Source organism: Hyla sarda, chromosome 2, assembly GCF_029499605.1.
Source record: "Hyla sarda isolate aHylSar1 chromosome 2, aHylSar1.hap1, whole genome shotgun sequence".
Lineage (NCBI taxonomy): Eukaryota > Metazoa > Chordata > Amphibia > Anura > Hylidae > Hyla > Hyla sarda.
This window is the reverse complement of record NC_079190.1, coordinates 220,328,153-220,354,489: the sequence shown is the minus strand read 5'-3', so window position 1 is coordinate 220,354,489 and position 26,337 is coordinate 220,328,153. Positions and strand designations below refer to the sequence as shown.

At 43.3% G+C, this 26,337-nt stretch overlaps 1 protein-coding gene across 5 annotated transcripts in view; it reads right to left on the bottom strand.

The window, feature by feature from the left end:
- EIF4H (eukaryotic translation initiation factor 4H) overlaps positions 1-26,337 on the bottom strand; it is a 65,085-nt gene that overhangs the window by 2,707 nt on the left and 36,041 nt on the right. The window contains exons 3-8 of one of the 5 annotated variants that reach the window (XM_056556413.1): positions 23,869-23,933; positions 23,686-23,788; positions 22,051-22,101; positions 16,085-16,135; positions 10,567-10,617; positions 78-242 (exon numbers count right to left, since the gene is read on the bottom strand). In XM_056556413.1, the coding sequence (XP_056412388.1) occupies positions 78-242; positions 10,567-10,617; positions 16,085-16,135; positions 22,051-22,101; positions 23,686-23,788; positions 23,869-23,933 (486 nt within the window). The remainder of the gene's footprint in view (positions 1-77; positions 243-10,566; positions 10,618-16,084; positions 16,136-22,050; positions 22,102-23,685; positions 23,789-23,868; positions 23,934-26,337) is intronic. The other 4 variants (XM_056556414.1, XM_056556415.1, XM_056556416.1 and 1 more) reach the window with 4 other exon arrangements.

Genomic DNA, 26,337 nt, shown 5'->3' with positions numbered 1-26,337 from the left:
AATAAATATCTAAGCAGAACCACACGCACAAAACACACTGCAGGATGTATAACAGTCTTATCATACATCTCCCTAACCTTCTGTAGGTTCTCTGAAGTCCATAGATCCTCCACGTGGTGGTGGTGGTGCATCTCTGAAACGTCCAGGACCCCCTGGTGGTGGTGGTCCACGCCGATCACTAGGAGGACCACCACGACTTCCTCCCCTACCTCCCCTTCCTAAGAAGTCATCATCTCTGAATCCTAAAGTTAAAAAAAAAAAAAGAAAAAAAAAAAAACACAGCAAATCTAAAATTTTTAACCAAAAGATAAATAGAAGCCAAGAGATAAATGGATAAAATGGCACTTTGCTCACCAGGACATACATTTACGTCCCGTACATACCCCTGCACTGCAGGTCCCGGATGCTATCAGCCCGCCCATAATGGCAGACATCAGGGATTGTGCTGATGTCTGCAGTTAACCCCTCAGATGCCGTGATCAATCACGGCATCTGCGGCAGTGAGGCAGTTGTAAATCACTGATCTGATCGCCGGTGGCACGACCGCGGGGGTCAGATCGGCCAAGGAAGCAGCCCCCTCACCTACCTCAGTTTCTCTCCTGGGGTCTTCTGCTCTGACCTGCCTTCCAGCAGACCAGAGCAGAAGATAGCCCGCAATACCAATTTGCGCTATGCCTATGCATATCACTGAACAGTATTAGAAATCTAATGATTGTTATAGGTAGTCCCCTATGGGAACATGAGTTAAAACAAAAGAAAAAAAAAAAGCGTTAAAATTATTAAACATACACTGCTAAAAATAAATAAAAGGGAACACTAAGATAACACATGCTAGATCACAATGAATGAACTAAATCGTATAAAATACTTTCATCTTTACATAGTTCAATGTGCTGACAACAAAAATCACAAAAATTATCAATGGAAATCTAATTTATCAACCCATGGAGGTCTGGATATGGAGTCACACTCAAAATCAAAGTGGAAAACCACACTACAGGCTGATCCAACTTTGATGTAATGTCCTTAAAACAAGTCAAAATGAGGCTCAGTAGTGTGTGTGGCCTCCACGTGCCCGTATGACCTCCCTACAATGCCTGGGCATTCTCCTGACGAGGTGGTGGATGGTCTCCTGAGGGATGTCCTCCCAAACCTAGACTAAAGCATCCGCCAACTCCTGGACAATCAGTGGTGCAACGTGGCGTTGGTGGATGGAGCGAGACATGATGTCCCAGATATGCTCAATTGGATTCAGGTCTGGGGAACGGGCGGGCCAGTCCATAGCATCAATGCCTTCCATGAGGTCTAGCATTGTCTTGCATTAGGAGGAACCCAGGGAAAACCACACCAGCATATGGTCTCACAAGGGGTCTGAGGATCTCATCTCGGTACCTAATGGCAGTCAGGCATATGGAGGGCTGTGCGGCCCCCCCAAAGAAATGCCACCCCCACACCATTACTGACCCACCGCCAAACTGTCATGCTAGAGGGTGTTGCAGGCAGCAGAACATCCTCCACGACGTCTCCAGACTGTCACATGTGCTGTGTGAACCTGCTTTCATCTGTGAAGAGCACAGGGCACCAGTGGTGAATTTGCAAATCTTGATCTCTGGCAAATGCCAAACGTCCTGCACGGTGTTCGGCTGTAAGCACAACCCCCACCTGTGGATGACGGGCCCTCATACCACCCTCATGGAGCCCGTTTCTGACCATTTGAGTGGACGCATTCACATTTGTGGCCTGCTGGAGGTCATTTTTGCAGGGCTCTGGCAGTGCTCCTCCTGCTCTTCTGTGCACAAAGGCAGAGGTAGCAGTCCTGCTGCTGGGTTGTTTCCCTCCTACGGCCTCCTCCTCGTCTCCTGATGTACTGGCCTGTCTCCTGGTAGCGCCTCCATGCTCTGGACACTATGCTGACAGACACAGCAAACCTTCTTGCCACAGCTGACATTGATGTGCCATCCTGGATGAGCTGCACTACCTGAGTCACTTGTGTGGGTTGTAGCCTCGGTCTCATGCTACCACTAGAGTGAAAGCACCGCCAGCATTCAAAATTGACCAAACCATCATTCAGGAAGCAAAGGAATTGAGAAGTGGTCTGTGGTCACCACCTGCAGAACCACTCCTTTATATGGGTGTCTTACTAATTGCCTATAATTTCTACCTGTTTTTTCCATTTGCACAGCAGCATGTGAAATTGATTGTCAATCAGTGTTGCTTCTAGAGTGGACAGTGTGATTTCACAGAATGTGATTGACTTGGAGTTACATTGTGTTTAACCCCTTAAGGACCAAGCGTTTGTTTTTGCACTTTCGTTTTTTCCTCCTTACCTTTTAAAAATTATAACCCTTTCAATTTTTCACATAAAAATCCATATAAGGGCTTAATTTTTGTGCCACCAATTCTACTTTGTAATGACATCCGTTATTTTACCTCAGAGTCTACAGCGAAACAAAATCCTTGTGCGACAAAATGGAAGAAAAAACTTTTGTAAATTTTGGGGGCTTCCGTTTCTACGCAGTACATTTTTCAGTAAAAATTACACTTCATCTTTATTCTGTAGGTCCATACGATTAAAATGATACCCTACTTATATAGGTTTGATTTTGTCGTACTTTTGGAAAAAATAACTACATTCACGATTGATCAAAAAGTCCTATTCTGACCCCTATAACTTATTTTTCCACGTACGGAGCAGTATTAGGGCTCATTTTTTGCGCCGTGATCTAAAGGGTTAATAGCCGGCCACAGTGATCGCCGCATGTTTGCTATCAACACCAGCCCCCAGCAACAGGAATCATCTTGGGGCTGGTCGGTATGACGCGAGCTCGAGTCAGAAGCCCGCGTCATACTCCGTTTTTTGGAGCAGTGTATTTGGTATCACCAGGTACGTAAATGTCTCATCAAAATATGTTAATGATCCCGAACGGTGTACAGCGTAAATGTAAAAAAAAAAAATTAAAATAAGTCCAAAATTGCTGCTATATGGCGACATCACATTCGCAAAAAAAATAAAATAAAAAGGTGACTAAAAAGTCACATACGCAAAACTGGTGCTAAAAAAAACTTCAAGTCATGGTGCAAAAAATAATCCCTTACACATCCCCGTACACAGAAGAAAAGTTATAGGCGGTTCAAAAGAGGGCAATTTTAAACATACTGATTTAAAAAAAATAAAAAATAAACAGGCTCGAGATTGGGGATTTCATTAACATTTCCCCATTAAAAAATGTTGGGGTTCGCCATACATTTTATAGTAAAATGAGCGATGTCATGACAAAGTAAAATTTGTTGTGCAAAAAACAAGCTCTCATAAGGGTCTGTGGATGGAAATATAAAAGTTATGGATTTCTGAAGGCAAGGAGGGAAAAACCAAGGGGAAAAAAATAAAATTGGCCTGGTCCTTAAAGACATCTTATCTCCTATCCAAAGGATAGGGGAGAAGATGTCTGATCGCAGGGGTCCAGCCGCTGGGGACCCCCACAATCTCTAATGCAGCACCCACCTGTCTCAGCTGCATGAAGAGATGATCGCTCCATGTCTGAAGCCCCACCCATGGGGCCGGAGTATAGAGCTGTCACGACTCGCCCCCTCAATGCAAGTCTATTGGAGGAGGTGTGACAGCCCCCCTCCCATAGATTTGCATTGTGGGTGTGTGGCCGTGACATCACAAGGGACATAAAACAGCGTTCTGAACATTACCAATCTTGGAGAAGGATGAAAAGCAAACCTTGGCTAAAGTTGGCAGTGAACCTCCACTGAAAACGCAATCTTGTCACACCAAATGTGATACAATGTAAGGCAATGCAGCCCTAATACAGATTCCCAATGAAGCTACAGGTAGAATACCTACTCCTTTAAGAGCTGCTACCCACAGCAGACCTATCAGCTGTTGTATGATTCACAGGAAGTTTTTTTCTTTTTGAATTTCCTTTCTGTCTGACCACAGTGCTCTCTGCTGTGTCTCTGTCCATATCTGGAACTGTCCAGAGCGCAGGATAGGTTTGTTATGGGGATTTGCTTCTACACTGGACAGTTCCTAAAATGGACATAGGTGTCAGCAGAGAGCACTGTGGTCAGACAAAGGAAATAAAAAAAGAGCTTCCTGTGGAGCATATAACAGCTGATAAATACTGTAAGGATTAAGATTTTTTTTTTTTACTAGAAGTAATTTGCAAATCTGTAACTTTCTGGCACCAGTTGATTTAGAAAAAAAATCTTTTCCAGTGAGTACCCGTTTAATAGGCATTGTTTTGCATTTAATAGGGGTCTAGATGCCTTTTACTATATTTTAGAGAAGGGTCATTAATTCAGACATTTTAAGCCCTGCCTAATGCACCGTTTGCATGGCAACTTGTTAAAATGTTCTGCTAACATATACCATGTATTATTCCTAAAGGGTCCAATGACTTTAATGGACCAGTATAGTCTAGCAGACAAAATGCATGGACTGCACATAACCTCTTTTAGACTTATGATCCATTAAAGTCAACAAGCTTGCTGGAAACAACATACACAAGAAACCTTTTTGGTAGGTTGCCAACGTATACCTGGAAATGTAACCTCCACCATTAGCATTGACAGTTTTGTCCACAGACGTTGAAGGCAAGTTGTATAGAGCTTTTAGACATAGACTATGGCATCATGAACAACAAGATTACTGTAAAATCCTTTTACCACTACTCCTTGAGATCAACAATTCAGTAAAGCAACACTTGGCACTTAACCAATTTTTCAGTTTGAAATTGGCTGTGCTGAGGTAATTTCCCCTAGCTGTGTATTCATCATATGCTGAGCGCCATTTCATAAATTTGACGCACATCAGCACTTTAACAGCTGAAAATTGACGGTATAACATGTCCACCGTAGACAGTAGTCTGGGGCCTAGTTGTCCACTCTGGGATTATGGATCACTGAGATGACAGAGTTCTGCACAGGCTAGGATGCAGAAACCTCCCTCATGCTGACTTGCTGCAAATGCTGTCCTTATGGTTAATACACGCCACAATCTTATGTTGTCTATCTGGACTCAAATGGGTAGGGCCCTGAAGGAGGGTCTGCCAATGTAGAAGGCAAAATAACATGGCCGTGAACTACAGCACATTGAAGGGAAGGAGCCCACCTAAAGTGGCCCAGATGATTGAAGAATATATAAGGATAAAAGAAGGAAAGCTAAGTGAGGCGGCCGCAAAGTAAGGGGCTAATGTTATGTGCCCCCTCCCCCTAAGAGGTCTAGGGACGGAGTACCCCTTTAAGGCCATGGTACAGCATGCCAGGCTGACTACAAGTGGGGGACCAGATGCAAGGTTCCTCCAAGTTGCTGGCAGTTGGTGACTAGGAGATCGCATGCTCAATCACGCTCTGTGCTCAATGTTGCTTGTGGGAAGGCAGGGAGTCACACTAAAAAAAACCTTCAGGGGTTCTGTTCACATTATGAACAGAACAAAAAAAGGAGATTTTTTTGTACTCACGGTAAAATCTCTCTCGTAGCCTTCATTGGGGGAAACCTATACTGATTAGTATATGCTCTTGCCACTAGGAGGTGCTGACATTAGGGAAAAAAAAAGTCGGCTCCTCCCTGGCAGGATATACCCGCCCACTGGAAGTGAGGTAATCAGTTTTGTCACAAAGCAGTAGGAGAAGCCAACAAAGAAATGTGTGAAGGACCCTAGAAAAGAATCCCGGATAAAAAAAAAAAAAAAAAAACAATAACTGGAAAAGAATACACCCCCCCCCCCCCCCCCCCAAATGAAGGCTACGAGAAAGAGATATTACGGAGTACAAAAAATATCCTTTTCTCGTGTGCTCTTCATTGGGGGGACACCTATACTGATGGGACATACCAAAGCCGTCCCCTAGGGTGGGAAGAACAACCACTTGTGAAAGGGGGATCAGTCTAGAGACCGAACCCACTTGACCTTAAGGCCTGCGGTCCATGGAGATGGACTGGGATGCCAAATGAAGGGATCGTTCTTTGCAGAGACTCTAAACCTACGTCCACATAGAGAGAAGAAAAGGTTGACTAGGAAGCCAGATGGGCCGGAACCATCCTGGAAGGAGGTAGGAAAACAACTCCAGGTAACACAGGACCAGTCAGAGGGCTAGCCCAGCTGGAAAAAAAAAATGAAAAAAAAAGGGCACAACAAAAGACCCCATCCAGTGTAAACCGATTCAAGAGAACACTGTGGAAAAATGGCAGGGAGAGCAGTGGATGCCTGGCAGAAGGAGAGCACAGAAGGTGGAGACCAGAAAACCACTGCAAAAAAGAAAAACAAACCGACTAGAGAGACTTTGTACAGAAGATCGATGAACCGAACATCTGCAGACCCAAAACTCCCATCCAGGGACCCGCCACGAGCACCCAGGAGGCAAAATAGCTAGACTGGTGTGATCCGGATGACCAGAACACCCTCCATCTCGAGAGAACATGGACCCCGAAGGAGGAGACGGAAGGTATTAACGGCCAAAAAGGAGCGGAACGTCCAGAAAAGGGGGCATCCCGGAACTCCAGAACAATAGACCCGGAAACTGGAGGTGCCTGAGTTACCTGGAAGACGGACACGTAAGAATAAATGGCCAAAAAAGGAACGGAAGACCCTGAAAAGGACCATCCCAGAACACCGAAGCAGCCAACATGGAAGAAAAAAAAAAAAGGAAAAAAAAAAAAAGAGGTTCCTGAATCTCCTGGAAGACACCTGAAGGGTAAGGAAACCCAACATCTGCAAAACGCCCTGGGTGATGAACTTCCGAGATGGGACAAGAAGTAGTGCGGCACCGAGTGACCGCCCCACAAATGTGAACGCGGAGAAGTCTGGGCAGGATCGCTACACATGCCCGGGACCTCAACCATCACTAAAGCACAAGACTCAGGAGGGCTGACCTAGGAAAAAAGGCATGCCTCAGCGTCCCAGGATAGTGTCCAAGACAAGGAGACCAACTGGTTCTAGGCACCAGCGGTCTGAGCGGACCAGAGCACACTGAAGTAACAACCTGTCAGGACGGGAACGGAGGTGAAAAAAAAAAAAAAAAGGAACCCGGCTGGGACACCCGGGAACAGAAGACAGAAAGGTTACTCCAGAAGACTGTGGTGTCAGTGTAGTACAACTGACACTGACAAGGGAAGGAGGAACACACCCTACGAGGGAGTGTGGGCCAAGGGGTGAGGAGAGCAATGGTAGGACTCAAACAACAGACTGTGTCTAGACCGGCTGTCGCAAAGCCATACAGATTGAACCCCCCCCCCCCCCCCCTGCAGAGGAGAGTGAGATGGCTGCAAGAACAGCAGTAGATAACCAAGAAACAGGAAGAGAGCCAGCCAGGTTGCCATAGTGGGCACTAAGCACACAGGCCGAGACAGTGCAAAGCTCTTCCAAATGCTTTTAGCGAAAAACAAGGGCCCAGCCAGATACCCCACCTATATAGTGAGAAGAGAGATGGCTCAATCTCCGGTAGTAAAGAGCGCCCAGCGAAATAGTTTCCCTAGAGGAGGTGAACAAGGGGTGGTTAGGATGAAACTTAGGCACTGACCATGCCAACCACCGATTCCCATTCACCCATGGAAGGGGAATTGTCATAGTGCGCCAGGCACTGTAGGAGCAGGGGAATGCCACCCTACGGGAACGGGACAAAGTACTGGGTGGACGTAGCCCCCAGGAACTCTGTGAGAACATATCGAAGAGCCAAGTTGTGTCCCCAGAGGGATCGGAATCCCGGACACTGGAGCTGGGCAAGATGCAAAGACGTGACTACAAATGCAAGGAAGAAGCACACACACACACAAACACACCAACAGCGCTGAGAGGAGCACCCCATCGGTGTGAAACCCTGGGCGACAACGGAGCCAGTCTGGCTTATCCACCTGTACAGGAATCCATGAAAATACCTGGAGGCATAGGGGGAGCACTGAACTGATAACACCCCACCAGGCCCATGCCAGAACAGAGGTGCTCAACCAACGCAGACCTGTGGATAAAAACTACAGGAAGGCCCGAGGCACACCCCACCGACAGAAGGAAGGTGGGCACTACATGTGCAGAGGGACCGTAGCATACGTAGGGACACAGAGACCTCAATAGTAGTGGGGTACCATGACTGCAAACATGAAATAAACCACAGACATCTAAAAGTCCAGCAGCATGGCAGACAGGCTCTGCACCCAACAGTGTGTAACAACCATGCCCCTAGCAGGAAACGTGCTGTGAAAGGCCATGGAACCTGTAGGAAACATCCACATACCATATAATGGTGCCACACACCAGATGCAAGAGAAGGAGGTATGTGGGACAGGAAACCAGCAAACACAGTCTGATTGAACTTCACATGGAAGAGAGTCACCAGGCTGCAGTCGCAGGAGTGGCAGGAAAGGGGGAGGTAACCTGATGGATTACAAACCATGTAGACACAGTCTGGCTATATGGCATAGGGACCATGGCCACACCGGGTCCCGCATTCACAGCCACACATTGAAAGCGGCCACCAGCCCTCAGCGCGGAAGGCATGTAGAGAGGGAGCTGGTAAAGCAGGGAACCCTGCGAACCATAAGTGGTGCATTGTATGAGGCCCATGGAGCAACATGGGGTGACTCACTCGGAACTGAACCTCGGCAGTGCATTACCTGATGAACTTCCGTTCTCGGAGCAGAAAATGTAACAGTAATCATGCAGACAACCATCTGGCTGACTGGGATAGGATTCCTGAACACACAGGATCACTCCTTCGAACCCACCCACGGAAAGTGGGGTACCGGAGTGCGGCCGGGCTAACAGGCGACCTGGGGGAGCAGGAGACCCAGCAGACAACAGTCTGGCTTACATGTATAAGTCTCGTGTAACTGCAGGGACCCACATCCAGATTCCTCATACAAGCAGTGAGGTACGGGAACCTTGCCATGCCCGCTGCAGCCCTGAGATGGGAGACAGACGGTGGCAGAATCGTGCAGACATTCTGGCTGAACAAGTACACTTCCAGGCACTGGCGACAGCCAGATAGGCTCTTGATGGCTTCTGCCAGAATTAGGCTGCGCTGCATCATACTAGGCTAAGATAGCGAGGCGAGCAGGGGCAATGGGGGACCTGGACCCAGGGTACAACCTCGAGGTGCTGGCCATTGGCGATAAGGGATTGACGGCCCATACTCTTATGTTCCGTGCCCCTTTGTTGCATATGAGGGAACAGGTAGCACCATGCTCCTGAACCCTCACCTGAAAAAAGGGAAACAAAAGGGAGATAAAAACCTAACTAAACAGCCCTTACAAAAAAATAATTAAAAAAAAGTCCAGGTCTGGGGAGCTCCCAGACCTGTGTCTTCCCTCCTACTGACACTAGCTAAAACAGATTACCTCACTTCCAGTGGGCAGGTATATCCTGCAATGGAGGAGCCAACTTATTTTCTGTCAGCTCCTCCTAGTGGCAATATACCCATCAGCATAGGTGTCCCTAATGAAGGGCGACCGAGAAAAGTTAATTTGTGTAAATCTCTTCTAATTTATGGCTAAGTAGACATGTGAGTGGTCTTGTTCCGTAACCAACAGCTCTCACTATATACACACAAATATATACATAGATAACTGTAAATCACCATGCAAGGCCACCCACATGACGACTTTACCCATAACGAGCAGAGATTTTAATGAACAATGTTATCCAGGAAATTTTCACACAAAAACTATCCGCTCAGCAACTCCTGCTCTTTTTCATGATTCTTTCAGATTGCACAGCATTTTAATAAGACAGATTCCCTTCATTCCCTAAGGGGCCTTGGTGCACAAATGCGCAAATGTACACCACACTGTACAATGAGTATGAAGAGAGTGCAGGAGCGGTGTTCGCTTCATAGAGTGAGTGATGGCTGCAATCAGTAGCCAACACTTACAGTCAATGGCAGACATTGGCGATGCCGTTATCAATGCTGAAATGGAATACTGATACAATCTCAGGCAGATGCGCTGATTTCACTGTACAATGTTATTGATTAAAAATGGAAACTATATTAAAGCCTCTCCTCTAATAAAAAAAATCAAATCACCCCCCTTTTCCCATTTTACAAAAGAAAAAAAAAAAAGAAAAGAAAAAACAAACAAACCTGCAACAATTAGTATAGCCACGGTAAACATTAAAAAAAATAAAATTAAAAAAAAATTAAAAAAGTGGCAACACTTAATGTCACACTGGCCCACAAATCATGTCATGAGTCGATTATGTTGGGGCACTTAATGGCATGCAAAGATACACTGGCATGCCATCTGCCAATGTACCTGTGCAAAGAGGTTTATAATGTGAACCCAGCCTTGTGTGTCATCTAGTTGTGTTGTCCCTTTTTTTTTTTTTTTTTTTTAACTAAACATGGACTTAGTGTAATTTTACTGTCACCTTAAAATAACAAAAAAAACATTGTTATAAATCACAAAGACCACAAAATGTATGCACAGAGAAGTACACTAGGTCTGAAAGAATAAGTAAATTCTTCAAAATAAATGGTTGTTAGTTAAGAAGAAAGGACATAAGTTGGAGGACCCCCACACTAAAGAAAAACCAGTGAAAGCCCTCAGTGAAAGATAGACGTAACCTTTACCAGAATTGAAGTCATCTCTTGAACCTCCTCTAGAGCCGTAACTATCGTTTCCTGAAAAATAAGGTAACAGCAACATGAAATCGAAAACAGAGCCAAAACCAAAAAAACTTTACAGGATGCAGCGGGAAATCCCAATATCTAGCTACATCAGTTACATAACCATGAAAATACAGTTCTCCACTAAAAAACATTAAAATCTTGCAGTATTGAGAAAGGCTAGAGCCTACCGATCACTAGAAACAAACCAGATGACTGTAAAAACACCTTCAAGATGTATACCGGTACTTTCTAGCAGCGTCCAGTACTGAATGCAAAGGTTTTATTCCATCTAAACGAACAGAACATCACTATATACTCCTGCACCAGACCATGCACAGGAGCCGACTGACCAAACCAAGGGAGTTAGGAAACGTAAGTTTCCACATTTTATCTTAGGCTATGTTCACACCTGCGCTGGCCATAGGCCCAATCTACATGTTCCAGGCTGCTCTAGCACCTTAGTCATGAGTGAAATACAGAGGTGTGAAAAGGGTTTGTATAGCAATACAAGCAACAACACCTACCTGCTGCCTAAATGCTGTTAATCCATCACGAGTGATAATAAAAACAACAGAATGGCATAATATACCAGAACTCTAGAATCATATCCACATCCATACTAATATTCATAGGTATAAATGATCAAGATATAAGTATGATGTGATATTCAGACTTTTTTCTTTGCTACTGTGGAGGTTACAGTGGGATCGGTGCGCAGAGCACAGGTGAGCTGGATAAGACTTATTTTGGAGCCACAAATTCTGGCACAGACACAATTTGTGGTACACTGCACGACATTTTGGTGCACAACCCAACAAAAGCAAGTTGTTTAGAACAGTTAATGAGGGCCACTGTGTCAGTTTTACCATGAAGTTCACAGTGTAAAACTAAACCCCTCAAGAGTTGCAAAATTGCATTTTTTCCCCCTTCAATTTTCTGACATTTTCTTTCACTGTACATTTTATGGTAAAATGAAAGATGTCGTTACGAAGAACAACTGATCGTGCAAATAACAAGCCCCATCGCTTTGTGGATAGAAAAAAAGACCAAAACCTGCTGTGTACTTAACCCCTTAAGGACCACGGGTTTTTCCACTTTGGTTTTTTCCTCCTCGCATTTTAAAAATCATAACCCTTTCAATTTTGCACCTAAAAATCCATATGATGGATTATTTTTTGCGCCACCTATTCTACTTTGCAGTGACATCAGTCATTTTACCCAAAAAATCCACGGCGAAAAGGGAAAAAAAAATCATTGTGTGACAAAATTGAAATAAAAATTTCATTTTGTAACTTTTGGGGGCTTCCGTTTCTACGCAGTACATTTTTCGTTAAAAATGACACCTTATCTTTATTCTATAGGTCCATAAGATTAAAATGATACCCTACTTATGTACCGTAGGTTTGATTTTGTGGTACTTCTGGAAAAAATCTTAACTACATACAGAAAAATGTATATGTATAAAATTGTCATCTCCTGACCCCTATAACTTTTTTATTTTACCGCGTATGGGGCGGTATGAGGACTCATTATTTGCGCCCTGATCTGAAGTTTTTAACGGTACCATTTTTGTATTGAATGGACTTTTTGATCACTTTTTATTCATTTTTTTCATGATATAAAAAGTGATCAAAAATACATAATTTTGGACTTTGGAACTTTTTTTCACGTACGCCATTGACCGTGCAGTTTAATTATACATTTTTATAGTTTGGACATTTACGCACGCGGCGATACCACATATGTTTATATTTATTTACATGTGAAAGGGGGGGTGGGACTTTTATTAGGGAAAGGGTTAAATGACATTTATTAACTTTAACTTTTTTTTGCAGTGTTATAGCTCCCATAGGGACCTATAACACTGCACACACTGATCTTTTACACTGATCACTGCAAAGCCATAGCTTTGCATTGATCAGTGTTATCGGCGGTCGATTGCTCAAGCCTGCATCTCAGGCTTGGAGAAATCAATCGCCGAACGGACGTCAAGAGGACCTCCGCTCGCATCCTAGCTGATGGGGACACCGCATTTTCACAAAGGGTTAATAGCGCGCGGCACCGCGATAGCTGCTGCGCGCTATTTGCCCCGGGTCCCGGCACGAGGACCAGATATGACCCGGGACCGACCCGATATGACACGCGGTCACCGCGTGACCCTGCGGTATATCGCGGGAGCCGGCCAAGGATGTAAATATACATCCTTGGTCGTTAAGGGGTTAAAGGGGTACTTCGGTGAAAAACATTTTTTTAAATCAACTGGTACCAGAAAGTTAAACAGATTTGTAAAGTACTTCTATTAAAAAATCTTTACCCTTCCAGTACTTTTTAGCAGCTGTATGCTACAGAGGAAATTATTTTCTTTTAAAAATTTTTGTTTTCGACTTTTTTGTCTTGTCCACAGTGCTCTCTGCTGACACCTCTGTCCGTATCAGGAACTGTCCAAAGTAGCATAGGTTGCACAGTTCCTGAGACGGGCATCAGGTGACAGAGAGCACTGTGGACAAGACAAAATAAATTCAAAAAGAAAAGAATTTCCGCTGTAGCATACAGCTGCTGAAAAGTACTAGAAGGGTAAAGATTTTACAAATCTGTAACTTTCTGCCACCAGTTGATAAAAAAAAGAAATTTCCACCGGAGTACCCCTTTAAGGGGTCAAGGATGTCCACTACAATTTATCATGTCATAGCCATGAAAAGGGTTACCTTACATCACTACATATGAATTACCTCTGAAGAGAAAGATTTTAAATACATTTAGGTTGGTTATTCATGAGGAAAGCTGATAGAAAATACCAGCCAGTGTCACAAGAAAACAAGTCTTCAGCCCAACACCACCACCCAAGTGTGTACATAGCCATGCAAACAGAGGAAGTGTTGGAAGAGATCATCAACTTCACCTGGTTCTAGTTTGATTATAATATATATATATATATACACACACACACACACACTGTACAAAGTATAGATAGGGAGCCTTCTCTGTATGTAAGCTTGCTTCAGATAGCAGGGTGTGAGTGCTTTCTAGTAACTGCAATGAATGGTAAATGGTCAGAAAAGTGTACAGTCTTCTAAATTCTTAAAGAAGCCACCTCCCTAGACATCAGGAAGTGGCAGGAAAATATACCATCTTATCTGTGTGTACTGGTTGCTATGCTACGGCAGAATTTCCACACATCCGCACTAATTCAGTCTCCGCATTCATCTGGGGGGTTCCTGGCTTGTGCGGAATCCGTGCGCTGGAATTCCAAAGTTTGAATGGGAGTGCAGAATCCCATTGAAGTCTATTGGGCTTCAAAGGCTGGAATTGGCATGTGGAATCCATGCAGAAACTCTGCCTTGTGACTAAACCCTTACTCTGGTAGTTCAACCCTTTTCTAGTTGGATGGTGCAGATAGAGTCAAGTGCATCACTACAGGCTAGAAATGTGGCAAACTTGAAATAGTAATTGTATACACCAGTCAAGACCACAGTGATATATTGAATCAAAATAATATAAATATATATATATATATATATATATATAAAAAAAAAAAAAAAAAAAGGATAGTGTCAATTATCTCAAATTAAGCAGGACAATAACTAGGTCACATTTAAAATAAAACCTGTCTCATTATGTATATAATACTGAATAAAGTACTATAAAGTATAGTCTGTTCAGTTCAAACAGTAATATATGAGATGGACCCTCTTGATTTGTATATAGTTGAGTACTGGATTTTAATGGCAACACTTAATGTCACACTGGCCCACAAATCCTCACGTTTTACTGGTTTATGGAAATGGCCTATTCTGCAAGGGTCCACAGATTAAGTATATAGTTTGTAGGTTGTTTTCGCAAGTCCACCAGTTATATTTGTATTTGGATGTGTCTCCCCAATTTATATCCAAGAAGACCTCAGCGCGAATATGTAAATATAATTATTGGTCTTACTACACAGCAGCAGTACATTCTTCCCCGTTTGAGCCATACAAGTAATTTTCCATGCGTATATGAGTTTTGATTAGTCTCCTAAGTGTCCTGCGCTTTTGGGTTAGAGTGAAAACTAGTATACACTCAGAAACTGACCCAAATGTAGTCATGAGTTGACGTTGGGGGCATTTACTGTATATACTCGAGTATAAGCAGAGTTTTTCAGCTGAAACCTCACCCCCCCCCCCCCCCCCCCCTCGGCTTATACTCGAGTGAACTCTCCGCCTGTCAATCCCTTCTCAGTGGTCTTCAACCTGCGGACCTCCAGATGTTGCAAAACTACAACTCCCAGCATGCCGATGGCTTTCCAGGCATGCTGGGTGTTGTAATTTTGAGATCTCTGGAGGTCCGCAGGTTGAAGACCACTGAGAAGGGATTGACAGGCAGAGAGTTCACTCGAGTATCATCCAAACAACCCCCCCCTCCCCTTTGTTTTGTACTCACCTCGCCTCGGCGTGAAGTTAGGGTGAGCTGGTCCGGGCCATCTATGCTGCAGGGACCGTCCGGTGGGGAGGATTAGTCGTTGCGGGCTGTCCATTTTCACCGGTGGGCCCTCTTCTCCGCTCCGGCCCTGGACTGGTGACGTTGCCTTGACGACGACGCACAGCGACGTTGCACATGAACGTCCCTGTGCGGCTTCGTCAAGGCAACGTCACTAGTCCGGGCCCGAAGAAGAGGGCCCCCCGGTGAAAATGGACAGCCCGCAACGACTAATCCTCCCCACCGGACGGTCCCTGCAGCATAGATGGCCTGGACCAGCTCACCCTAACTTCCCGCCGAGGGGAGGGGAGTACAAAACAAAGGGGGGGGGGGGGGTGGATGATGACTAAGGCCGCAGTGGTCTTCAACCTGCGGACCTTCAGAGGTTTCAAAACTGTCCGGGCATGCTGGGAGTTGTAGTTTTGCAACATCTGGAGGTCCGCAGGTTGAAGACCACTGATGAAGGGATTGACAGGCGGTGATGATGAAAAGGGGGGGGGGAGATGATGACGGGGGGTCTGGATGATTACATAGGAGATGATGTATGTCCCACCCTAGGCTTATAGTCTAGTCAATAACTTTTCCTGGGTTTTTGAGATGAAATTAGGGGCCTCTGCTTATATTCGGGTCGACTTATACTCTAGTATATACGGTAAATCAATGCGGCCCATGCAAAGATACACTGGCATGCCATCTGCCAATGTACCTGTGCAAAGAGGTATATAATGTGAACCCAGCCTTGTGTGTCATCTTGTTGTGTTGTCCCTTTATAGTTTTTTTTTTTCACTAAACATGGACTAAATGTGTAATTTTACTGTCACCTTAAAATAATAAAACAAAAAAACATTGTTATAAATCACAAAGACCACAAAATGTATGCACAGAGAAGTACACTAGGTCTGAAAGAATAAGTAAGTTCTTCAAAATAAATGGTTGTTAGTTGAGAAGAAAGGACATAAGTTGGAGGACCCCCACACTAAAGAAAAACCAGTGAAAGCCCTCAGTGAAAGATAGACGTAACCTTTACCAGAATTGAAGTCATCTCTTGAACCTCCTCTAGAGCCGTAACTATCGTTTCCTGAAAAATAAGGTAACAGCAACATGAAATCGAAAACAGAGCCAAAACCAAAAAAACTTTACAGGATGCAGCGGGAAATCCCAATAGCTAGCTACATCAGTTACATAACCATGAAAAACATTAAAATCTTGCAGTATTGAGAAAGGCTAGAGCCTACCGATCACTAGAAACAAACCAGATGACTGCAAAAACACCTTCAAGATGTATACCGGTACTTTCTAGCAGCGGCCAGTACTGAATGCAAAGGTTTTATTCCATCTAAACGAACAGAACATCACTATATACTCCTGCACCAGACCATGCACAGGAGCCGACTGACCAAACCAAGGGAGTTAGGAAACGTAAGTTTCCACATGTTATCTTAGGCTATGTTCACACCTGCGCTGGCCATAGGCCCAATCTACATGTTCCAGGCTGCTCTAGCACCTTAGTCATGAGTGAAATACAGAGGTGTGAAAAGGGTTTGTATAGCAATACAAGCAACAACACCTACCTGCTGCCTAAATGCTGTTAATCCATCACAAGTGATAATAAAAACAACAGAATGGCATAATATACCAGAACTCTAGAATCATATCCACATCCATACTAATATTCATAGCACAGACACAATTTGTGGGGAAAATGCACCAAATTGTGGTACACTGCACCACATTTTGGTGCACAACCCAACAAAAGCAAGTTGTTTAGAACAGTTAATGAGGGCCACTGTGTCAGTTTTACCATAAAGTTCACAGTGTAAAACTAAACCCCTCAAGAGTTGCAAAATAGCATTTTTTCCCCCCTCAATTTTCTGACTTTTTTTTCTTTCACTGTACATTTTATGGTAAAATGAAAGATGTCGATACGAAGTGCAACTGATCGTGCAAATAAGCCCCATTGCTTTGTGGATAGAAAAAAAGACCAAAACCTGCTGTGTCCTTAACCCCTTAAGGACCACGAGTTTTTTCCACCTCACCTTTTAAAAATCATAACCCTTTCAATTTTGCACCTAAAAATCCATATGATGGATTATTTTTTGCGCCACCAATTCTACTTTGCAGTGACATCAGTCATTTTACCCAAAAATCTACGGCGAAACGGGGGAAAAAAATCATTGTGCGACAAAATTGAAATAAAAATTTCATTTTGTAACTTTTGGGGGCTTCCGTTTCTACGCAGTACATTTTCGTTAAAAATGACACCTTATCTTTATTCTATAGGTCCATAAGATTAAAATGATACCCTTCTTATGTAGGTTTGATTTTGTGGTACTTCTGGAAAAAATCTTAACTACATGCAGGAAAATTTATATGTATAAAATTGTCATCTCCTGACCCCTATAACTTTTTTATTTTACCGCGTATGGGGCGGTATGAGGACTCATTTTTTGCACCCTGATCTGAAGTTTTTAACGGTACCATTTTTTTATTGAATGGACTTTTTGATCACTTTTTATTCATTTTTTTCATGATATAAAAAGTGATCAAAAATACGTAATTTTGGACTTTGGAACTTTTTTCGCGTACGCCGTTGACCGTGCAGTTTAATTATATATTTTTATAGTTCGGACATTTACGCACGCGGCGATACCACATATGTTTATTTACATGTTTTTTTCATGTGAAGGGGGGGGGTGATTTGGACTTTTATTAGGGAAAGGGTTAAATTACATTTATTAACTTTTTTTCACTTTTTTTGCAGTGTTATAGCTCCCATAGGGACCTATAACACTGCACACACTGATCTTTTACACTGATCCCTGCAAAGCCATAGCTTTGCATTGATCAGTGTTATCGGCGGTCGTTTGCTCAAGCCTGCATCTCAGGCTTGGAGCAATCACTCGCCGAACGGACGTGCCGGAGGTAGGCAAGAGGACCTCCGCTCGCGTCCTAGCTGATGGGGACACCGCATTCTCACAAAGGGTTAATAGCGAACGGCACCACGATAGCTGCTGCGCGCTATTTGCCCCGGGTCCCAGCCCGAGTTACATGCCGGGACCGACCCGATATGACACGGGGTCACCGCGTGACCCCGCGTTATATCGCGGGAGCCGGCCAAGGATGTAAATATACGTCCTTGGTCGTTAAGGGGTACTCCGGTGAAAAACTTTTTTTTTTAAATCAACTGGTACCAGAAAGTTAAACAGATTTGTAAAGTACTTCTATTAAAAAATCTTTACCCTTCCAGTACTTTTTAGCAGCTGTATGCAACAGAGGAAATTATTTTCTTTTTTGTCTTGTCCACAGTGCTCTCTGCTGACACCTCTGTCCGTGTCATGAACTGTCCAAAGCAGCACAGGTTGCACAGTTCCTGAGACGGGCATCAGGTGTCAGAGAGCACTGTGGACAAGACAAAATAAATTCAAAAAGAAAAGAATTTCCGCTGTAGCATACAGCTGCTAAAAAGTACTAGAAGGGTAAAGATTGTACAAATCTGTAACTTTCTAACACCAGTTGATCAAAAAAATAAAATTCCACCGGAGTACCCCTTTAAGGGGTCAAGGATGTCCACTACAATTTATCATGTCATAGCCATGAAAAGGGTTACCTTACATCACTACATATGAATTACCTCTGAAGAGAAAGATTTTAAATACATTTAGGTTGGTTATTCATGAGGAAAGCTGATAGAAAATACCAGCCAGTGTCACAAGAAAACAAGTCTTCAGCCCAACACCACCACCCAAGTGTGTACATAGCCATGCAAACAGAGGAAGTGTTGGAAGAGATCATCAACTTCACCTGGTTCTAGTTTGATATTTTATATATTTTATATACATATATACACACACACACACACACACACACACACACACACTGTACAAAGTATAGATAGGGAGCCTCCTCTGTATGTAAGCTTGCTTCAGATAGCAGGGTGTGAGTGCTTTCTAGTAACTGCAATGAATGGTAAATGGTCAGAAAAGTGTACAGTCTTCTAAATTCTTAAAGAAGCCACCTCCCTAGACATCAGGAAGTGGCATGAAAATATACCATCTTATCTGTGTGTACTGGTTGCTATGCTACGGCAGAATTTCCACACATCCGCACTATTTCAGTCTCCGCATTCATCTGGGGGGTTCCTGGCTTGTGCGGAATCCGTGCTCTGAAATTCCAAAGTTTGAATGGGAGTGCAGAATCCCATTGAAGTCTATTGGGCTTCAAAGGCTGGAATTGGCATGTGGAATCCATGCAGAAACTCTGCCGTGTGACTATACCCTTACTCTGGTAGTTCAACCCTTTTCTAGTTAGATGGTGCAGATAGAGTCAAGTGCAGGTGCATCACTACAGGCTAGAAATGTGGCAAACTTGAAATAGTAATTGTATACACCAGTCAAGACCACAGTGATATATTGAATCAAAATTATATATTATATATATTATATATAATATATATATATAATATATATATATATATATATATATATATATATATATATATATATATACACATACACACATATACATACATATATATACACATACACATATATTATATATACACACATACACACACACACACACACACACACGAGGATAGTGTCAATTATCTCAAATTAAGCAGGACAATAACTAGGTCACATTTAAAGGGTACCTCTCATCAAAAAAACTTGATATATTATAGATTAATGTATACAGAATAACTTCACAATTGCATGTTATGAAAAAATATGTTTCTTTCTATTTAATTTTCCACTTTGAAGAAATGACCACTAGGGGTCTCCCTACCAGTCCTGGCAGCAAGCATTTCAGACTCATGCTGGAGTCCTAAACACTACGAGCTGCCAGTCTGCTTTGTTCAAAGGAGAACACTCAGAGCTGCCAGCCTGCTTTGTTCACAGCCTGTTTGGCTGTGAACAAAGCAGACTGGCAGCTCTGAGTGTTTAGGACTCCAGCATGAGTCAGAAATGCTTGCTGACAGGACTGATCGGGAAAAATACAATAGAAAGAAGCATATTTTTCATTAACATGCTATTGGAAAGTTATTCAACATTCATTAATCTAAAATATATCAAAAGTTTATTTGATGAGAGGTACCCTTTAAAATAAAACCTCTGTCTCATTATGTATATAATACTGAATAAAGTACTATAAAGTATAGTCTGTTCAGTTCAAACAGTAATATATGAGATGGACCCTCTTGATTTGTATATAGTTGAGTACTGGATTTTAATGGCAACACTTAATGTCACACTGGCCCACAAATCCTCACGTTTTACTGGTTTATGGAAATGGCCTATTCTGCAAGGGTCCACAAATTAAGTATATAGTTTGTAGGTTGTTTTCGCAAGTCCACCAGTTATATTTGTATTTGGATGTGTCTCCCCAATTTATATCCAAGAAGACCTCAGCGCGAATATGTAAATATAATTATTGGTCTTACTACACAGCAGCAGTACATTCTTCCCCGTTTGAGCCATACAAGTAATTTTCCATGCGTATATGAGTTTTGATTAGTCTCCTAAGTGTCCTGCGCTTTTGGGTTAGAGTGAAAACTAGTATACACTCAGAAACTGACCCAAATGTAGTCATGAGTTGACGTTGGGGGCATTTACCGTATATACTTGAGTATAAGCAGAGTTTTTCAGCACGATTTTTCGTGCTGAAAACGCTCCCCCTCGGCTTATACTTGAGTGAACTCTCCGCCTGTCAATCCCTTCTCAGTGGTCTTCAACCTGCGGACCTCCAGATGTTGCAAAACTATAACTCCCAGCATGCCGATGGCTGTCCGGGCATGCTGGGTGTTGTAATTTTGAGATCTCTGGAGGTCCGCAGCTTGAAGACCACTGCGGCCTTAGTCATCATCCAGCCACCCCCCCCCTTTGTTTTGTACTCACCTCCCCTCGGCGTGAAGTTCGGGTGAGCTGGTACGGGCCATCTATGCTGCAGGGACCGTCCGGTGGGGATGGTTAGTTGTTCCGGGCTGTCCATTTTCACCGGGGGGCCCTCTTCTCCGATCCGGCCCTGGACTAGTGACGTTGCCTTGACGACGACGCACAGCGGCGTTGCGCATGAACGTCCCTGTGCGTCGTCGTCAAGGCAACGTCACTAGTCCGGGCCCGAAGCGTGGAGAAGAGGGCCGCCCCCCCCCCCTACCCCCCCCCCCCCCCCCCGGTGAAAATGGACAGCCCGCAACGACTAATCCTCCCCACCGGACGGTCCCTGCAGCATATATGGCCCGGACCAGCTCACCCTAACTTCCCGCCGAGGGGAGGAGAGTACAAAACAAAGGGGGGGCTGGATGATGACTAAGGCCGCAGTAGTCTTCAACCTGCGGCCCTCCAGAGGTTTCAAAACTGTCCGGGCATTCTGGGAGTTGTAGTTTTGCAACATCTGGAGGTCCGCAGGTTGAAGACCACTGATGAAGGGATTGACAGGCGGTGATGATGAAAAGGGGGGGGGGGGGGGAGATGATGACGGGGGTCTGGATGATTACATAGGGGGGAGATGATTCATTTCCCACCCTAGGCTTATAGTCTAGTCAATAACTTTTCCTGGGCTTTTGTGGTGAAATTATGGGCCTCGGCTTATATTCGGGTCGGCTTATACTCTAGTATATACGGTAAATCAATGCGGCCCATGCAAAGATACACTGGCATGCCATTTGCCAATGTACCTGTGCACAGAGGTATATAATGTGAACCCAGCCTTACGTGTCATCTAGTTGTGTTGTCCCTTTATAGCTTTTTTTTCACTAAACATGGACTAAAATGTGTAATTTTCCTGTCGCTTTAATAAAACAAAGAAAAGAAACATTGTTATAAATAGCAAAGACCACAAAATGTATGCACAGAGAAGTACACTAGGTCTGAAAGAATAAGTAAATTCTTCAAAATAAATGGTTGTTAGTTAAGAAGAAAGGACATAAGTTGGAGGACCCCCACACTAAAGAAAAACCAGTGAAAGCCCTCAGTGAAAGATAGACGTAACCTTTACCAGAATTGAAGTCATCTCTTGAACCTCCTCTAGAGCCGTAACTATCGTTTCCTGAAAAATAAGGTAACAGTAACATGAAATCGAAAACAGAGCCAAAACCAAAAAAACTTTACAGGATGCAGCGGGAAATCCCAATATCTAGCTACATCAGTTACATAACCATGAAAATACAGTTCTCCACTAAAACATTAAAATCTTGCAGTATTGAGAAAGGCTAGAGCCTACCGATCACTAGAAACAAACCAGATGACTGCAAAAACACCTTCAAGATGTATACCGGTACTTTCTAGCAGCGTCCAGTACTGAATGCAAAGGTTTTATTCCATCTAAACGAACAGAACATCACTATATACTCCTGCACCAGACCATGCACAGGAGCCGACTGACCAAACCAAGGGAGTTAGGAAACGTAAGTTTCCACATGTTATCTTAGGCTATGTTCACACCTGCACTGGAGCTGAGTCACTGAAGCATTTTTAAATAGTGGGTCCTGCGTGGACAAAAAAAATGCTGCAAGCAGTATTTTTTTTGGTCCGCTCAAATCCTAGTACATGGCACCAGACTGAAACCAGTCAAATGGTATCCATCAGTGTCAGTTGTCCAATGCACCATTAAAGGGGTTATGCAGGAAAAAACATTTTTTATATATCAACTGGCTCCAGAAAGGTAAACAGATTTGTAAATTACTTCTATTAAAAAAATCTTATTCCTTTCAGTTGATGTAATGGAGTTATTCTTTTCTGTCTAAGTGCTCTCTGATGACATGTGTCTCGGGAACCGACCAGTTTAGAAGCAAATCCCCATAGCAAACCTCTTCTACTCTTTGCAGTTCCCGAGACAAGCAGAGATGTCAGCAGAGAGCACTGTTGCCAGACAGAAAACTCAACTTCAGCAGCTCATAATTATTGAAAGGATTAAGATTTTTTAATAGAAGTAATTTACAAATCTGTTTAACTTTCTGAACCCAGTTGATATGAAAAAAAATATATATTTTTTTTTTTCCTGGAATACCCCTCTAAGCTCTGTTTTCTGGCCCTGAACGGTGCTTTCAATGCAGATGTGAACAAGGCCTTAAGAACCACTGTTAAGAAATTAATGTAACTAATTCTTTATAATCCTGTCAGTCCAGTCTGATCCAACCACTCTTCTAAAGCAAGTAGTGTCAAATAGTCAGTTACTAAAGAACCCGTAAAATAAAGAAAAGCTTATGCATATATATATATATATATATATATATATATATATATATATACATATATACACACACATATACACACACACACACACACACACAAGACTAAAGAAAACAGAATGCTGCAATGGGTTAACACACAAACGTGAATATTTCATGTTGGATGGAGCAGACACCCCACTTCCCCAAGCAATGCATCTAATAGAATAGGACATTAAATAAATTATGAAAAAGATCCTAATTCTTTCCCCTCATTAGTTTTGTATTAAGGCACAGTACAGGCTGACTGATTTCTATGGGTGCTGTAATGCAGCTTAGGCTTTATTTACATAGACCTGTCTGACAGCTTTCAATAAAAAATAAAAAAAATAAAAGATCCTGTAGATTGGATAAATCCATTGTAAAAGGCATTTAAAATTATTTAAGCAAAGGATAATAAATACCTCCTCCTCTGTCATCAGATCCACCTTTCCTGAAACCGAAGCCCCCTTTGTCTTGTTTTCTGCCCTCTGCTATATCAACTCGCAAAGAACGCTCACCATAAAGCTAAAGAGGAAAACAAAACAGCAAAGTGAGAAGCAGATCGCTTTAACTTAAGAAATTAATAAAAGGCAATGGAAACTTACTGCACCATCATATGACAAAGCTTCCTTAAGGGACTCCAGATCATCAAATTCTACATAGCAGAAACCTAAAAAAAAATATATAACAATGCAAAATGAATCTTTTACATAAACATCTTTACGTCATACCTTGAATATTAGTAAAAAGTCATGGACAAATAAAACCGTCATGCTGGGGACAAGAAATCAAGAAAAGGGGCTACAAAATATTAGAGGTCTGTATCCTGGGACACCTGCTATCTGGCTTTATACAACTTATCCCCTATCCAAAAGGATAGGGGAAAAGTAGTATGATCGCAGGGGTCCCGCCAAAGGGGACCCCTGCGATCTCTGTGCCGCCCCCGGCATTCTGTGCTGGGCGCTGCCTCCGAGACCGGGACATGACGTCACGGCCACGCCCCCTAGTGATGTCACATCACGCCCCTCCATCCATGTATATGGGAGGGGGTGTGACTGCCGTCACGCCCCCTCCCATAGACATGAATGGAGGGGCGTGTCATCACTAGGGGGGCGTGGCCGTGACATCAGATTCCCATCTCTGAGGCAGCGCCCAGCACAGAATCCCGGGGGCTGCACAGAAATCGTGGGGGCCCCTTTGGATAGTGGATTACATGTATAAAGCTGGAATACCCCTTTAATAGGGCTGTGGTATTCCATCGAGTACTGCAACCACTCCACTGAATATATATGTAGCTGGTTCATCTTTACAGAAACAGTTCCTTTTACTGGGGGTGCAGAGTACTGCACTGTTGTCCCGTTCACATCAATAGGAAAACACTGCAGTACTTTGCACCAACAGTACTAGTAGTATGGTGTGTGCAAGTATGATCCGGCCTGCAGTTTATATATAAACACTGAAAAGATTGCAGCTTTGCACGAGTACTAGGATTGATTTTGAAAGGCTGGATAACCCCTTTAAACATTTAGGAGAGGATAATATGAAGTGCACATATAGCTTCCTGACTGTACAGCTAACTGTCCACTGCCGCAGCCATCTCAGCCCTTGCTGGCATTGATCTGTAAGAACCTCCAGTGGCGTTTCTATTCCAACAGATATCAACCCTGTATTTACAACCTACAATAAATTTAGTGTTATTAACTCTGATCCTTCTTTAGGCCACCGGCATATTATTTTTCCTATTTTTGTTCTATAAATCTATGAATAGAGAGAATTTCTAAGAAGAAAAGGAAACATTGTTCTGCCACTCTTGCCAACGAACTACCAGGGCAATGATTGGTGATTTTCATGCTCCATTCTACAAACCACTGACAGAGCGATTGTCCCAAATTATCCATGTTAGGAATCTGAATTAAAAAGCAATTCCCTAATACACATAGAAGAATAAGAGCATTAAAGGGGTACTCCGGTGGGAATTTTTTTTTTTTGTTAATGAACCGGTGCCAGAAAGTTAAACAGGTTTGTAAATTACTTCTATTAAAAATCTTAAAGGACAACTGCAGCGCAATATACACTTATCCCCTATCTACAAGATAGGGGATAAGTGTTTGATCGCGGGGGGGCCCAACCGCTGGGACACCCCCCCCCCCCCCCCCCGTGATCTCCCTAACGGGGCGCCGCCATTAGCGCTAAGGCGCGTAGCGTCGACCTAGAGGTCGACGGTGACGCCCCGTCTCTGCCCCATCCCAATACAGTTCTATTGGGGGAGGCACGAATGCTGCCTCCCCGCCTCTCCCATAGAGATGTACGGAGGAGGCGTGCCAGCCGCAACGTCATGCTGCGGCCCCGTACAGGAGATTGGGGGGGGATCCCAGTGGTCGGACCCGCCGCAATCCAACACTTATCCCCTATCCTGTGGATAGGGGATAAGTGTTAATCAAGCTGCAGATGTCCTTTAATCCTTTTAGTACTTTTTAGCAGCTGTATGCTACAGAGGAAATTCTTTACTTTTTTTTTAATTTCTCTTTTGTGTTGTCCACAGTGCTCTCTGCTGACGCCTCTGTCCATGTCAGGAACTGTCCAGAGCAGCATAGGTTTGCTATGGGGATTTTCTCCTGCTCTGGACAGTTCCTGATACGGACATCAGGTGTCAGCAGAGAGCACAGTGGACAACACAAAAAAGTAATCCAAAAAAAAATTTAAGATTTTCCTCTGTAGCATTCAGCTGCTAAAAAGTACTGAAAGGATTAAGATTTTTTAATAGAAATAATTTACAAATCTGTTTAACTTTCTGGCACCAGTTCATTTAAAAAAAATAAAATAAAAAAAGTTTTCCACCGGAGTACCCCTTTAAGGTAGTACGTTCGCCTTTTGTTTAAGATAAATGGATTGATACATATAATTTTAATGAATAAAGACATATTACTTTGAATTATTTAAAGAGTTTGCCACCTAAAAAGCACTTACGATCAATGGGAACAAACAAGTAAGACACAGGAGAAGCAGATATGGCTAAATAAAACTAAAAGTGTACGATAAGTAAGGAAACACCTCATATGTGTATGTCAAGTGTA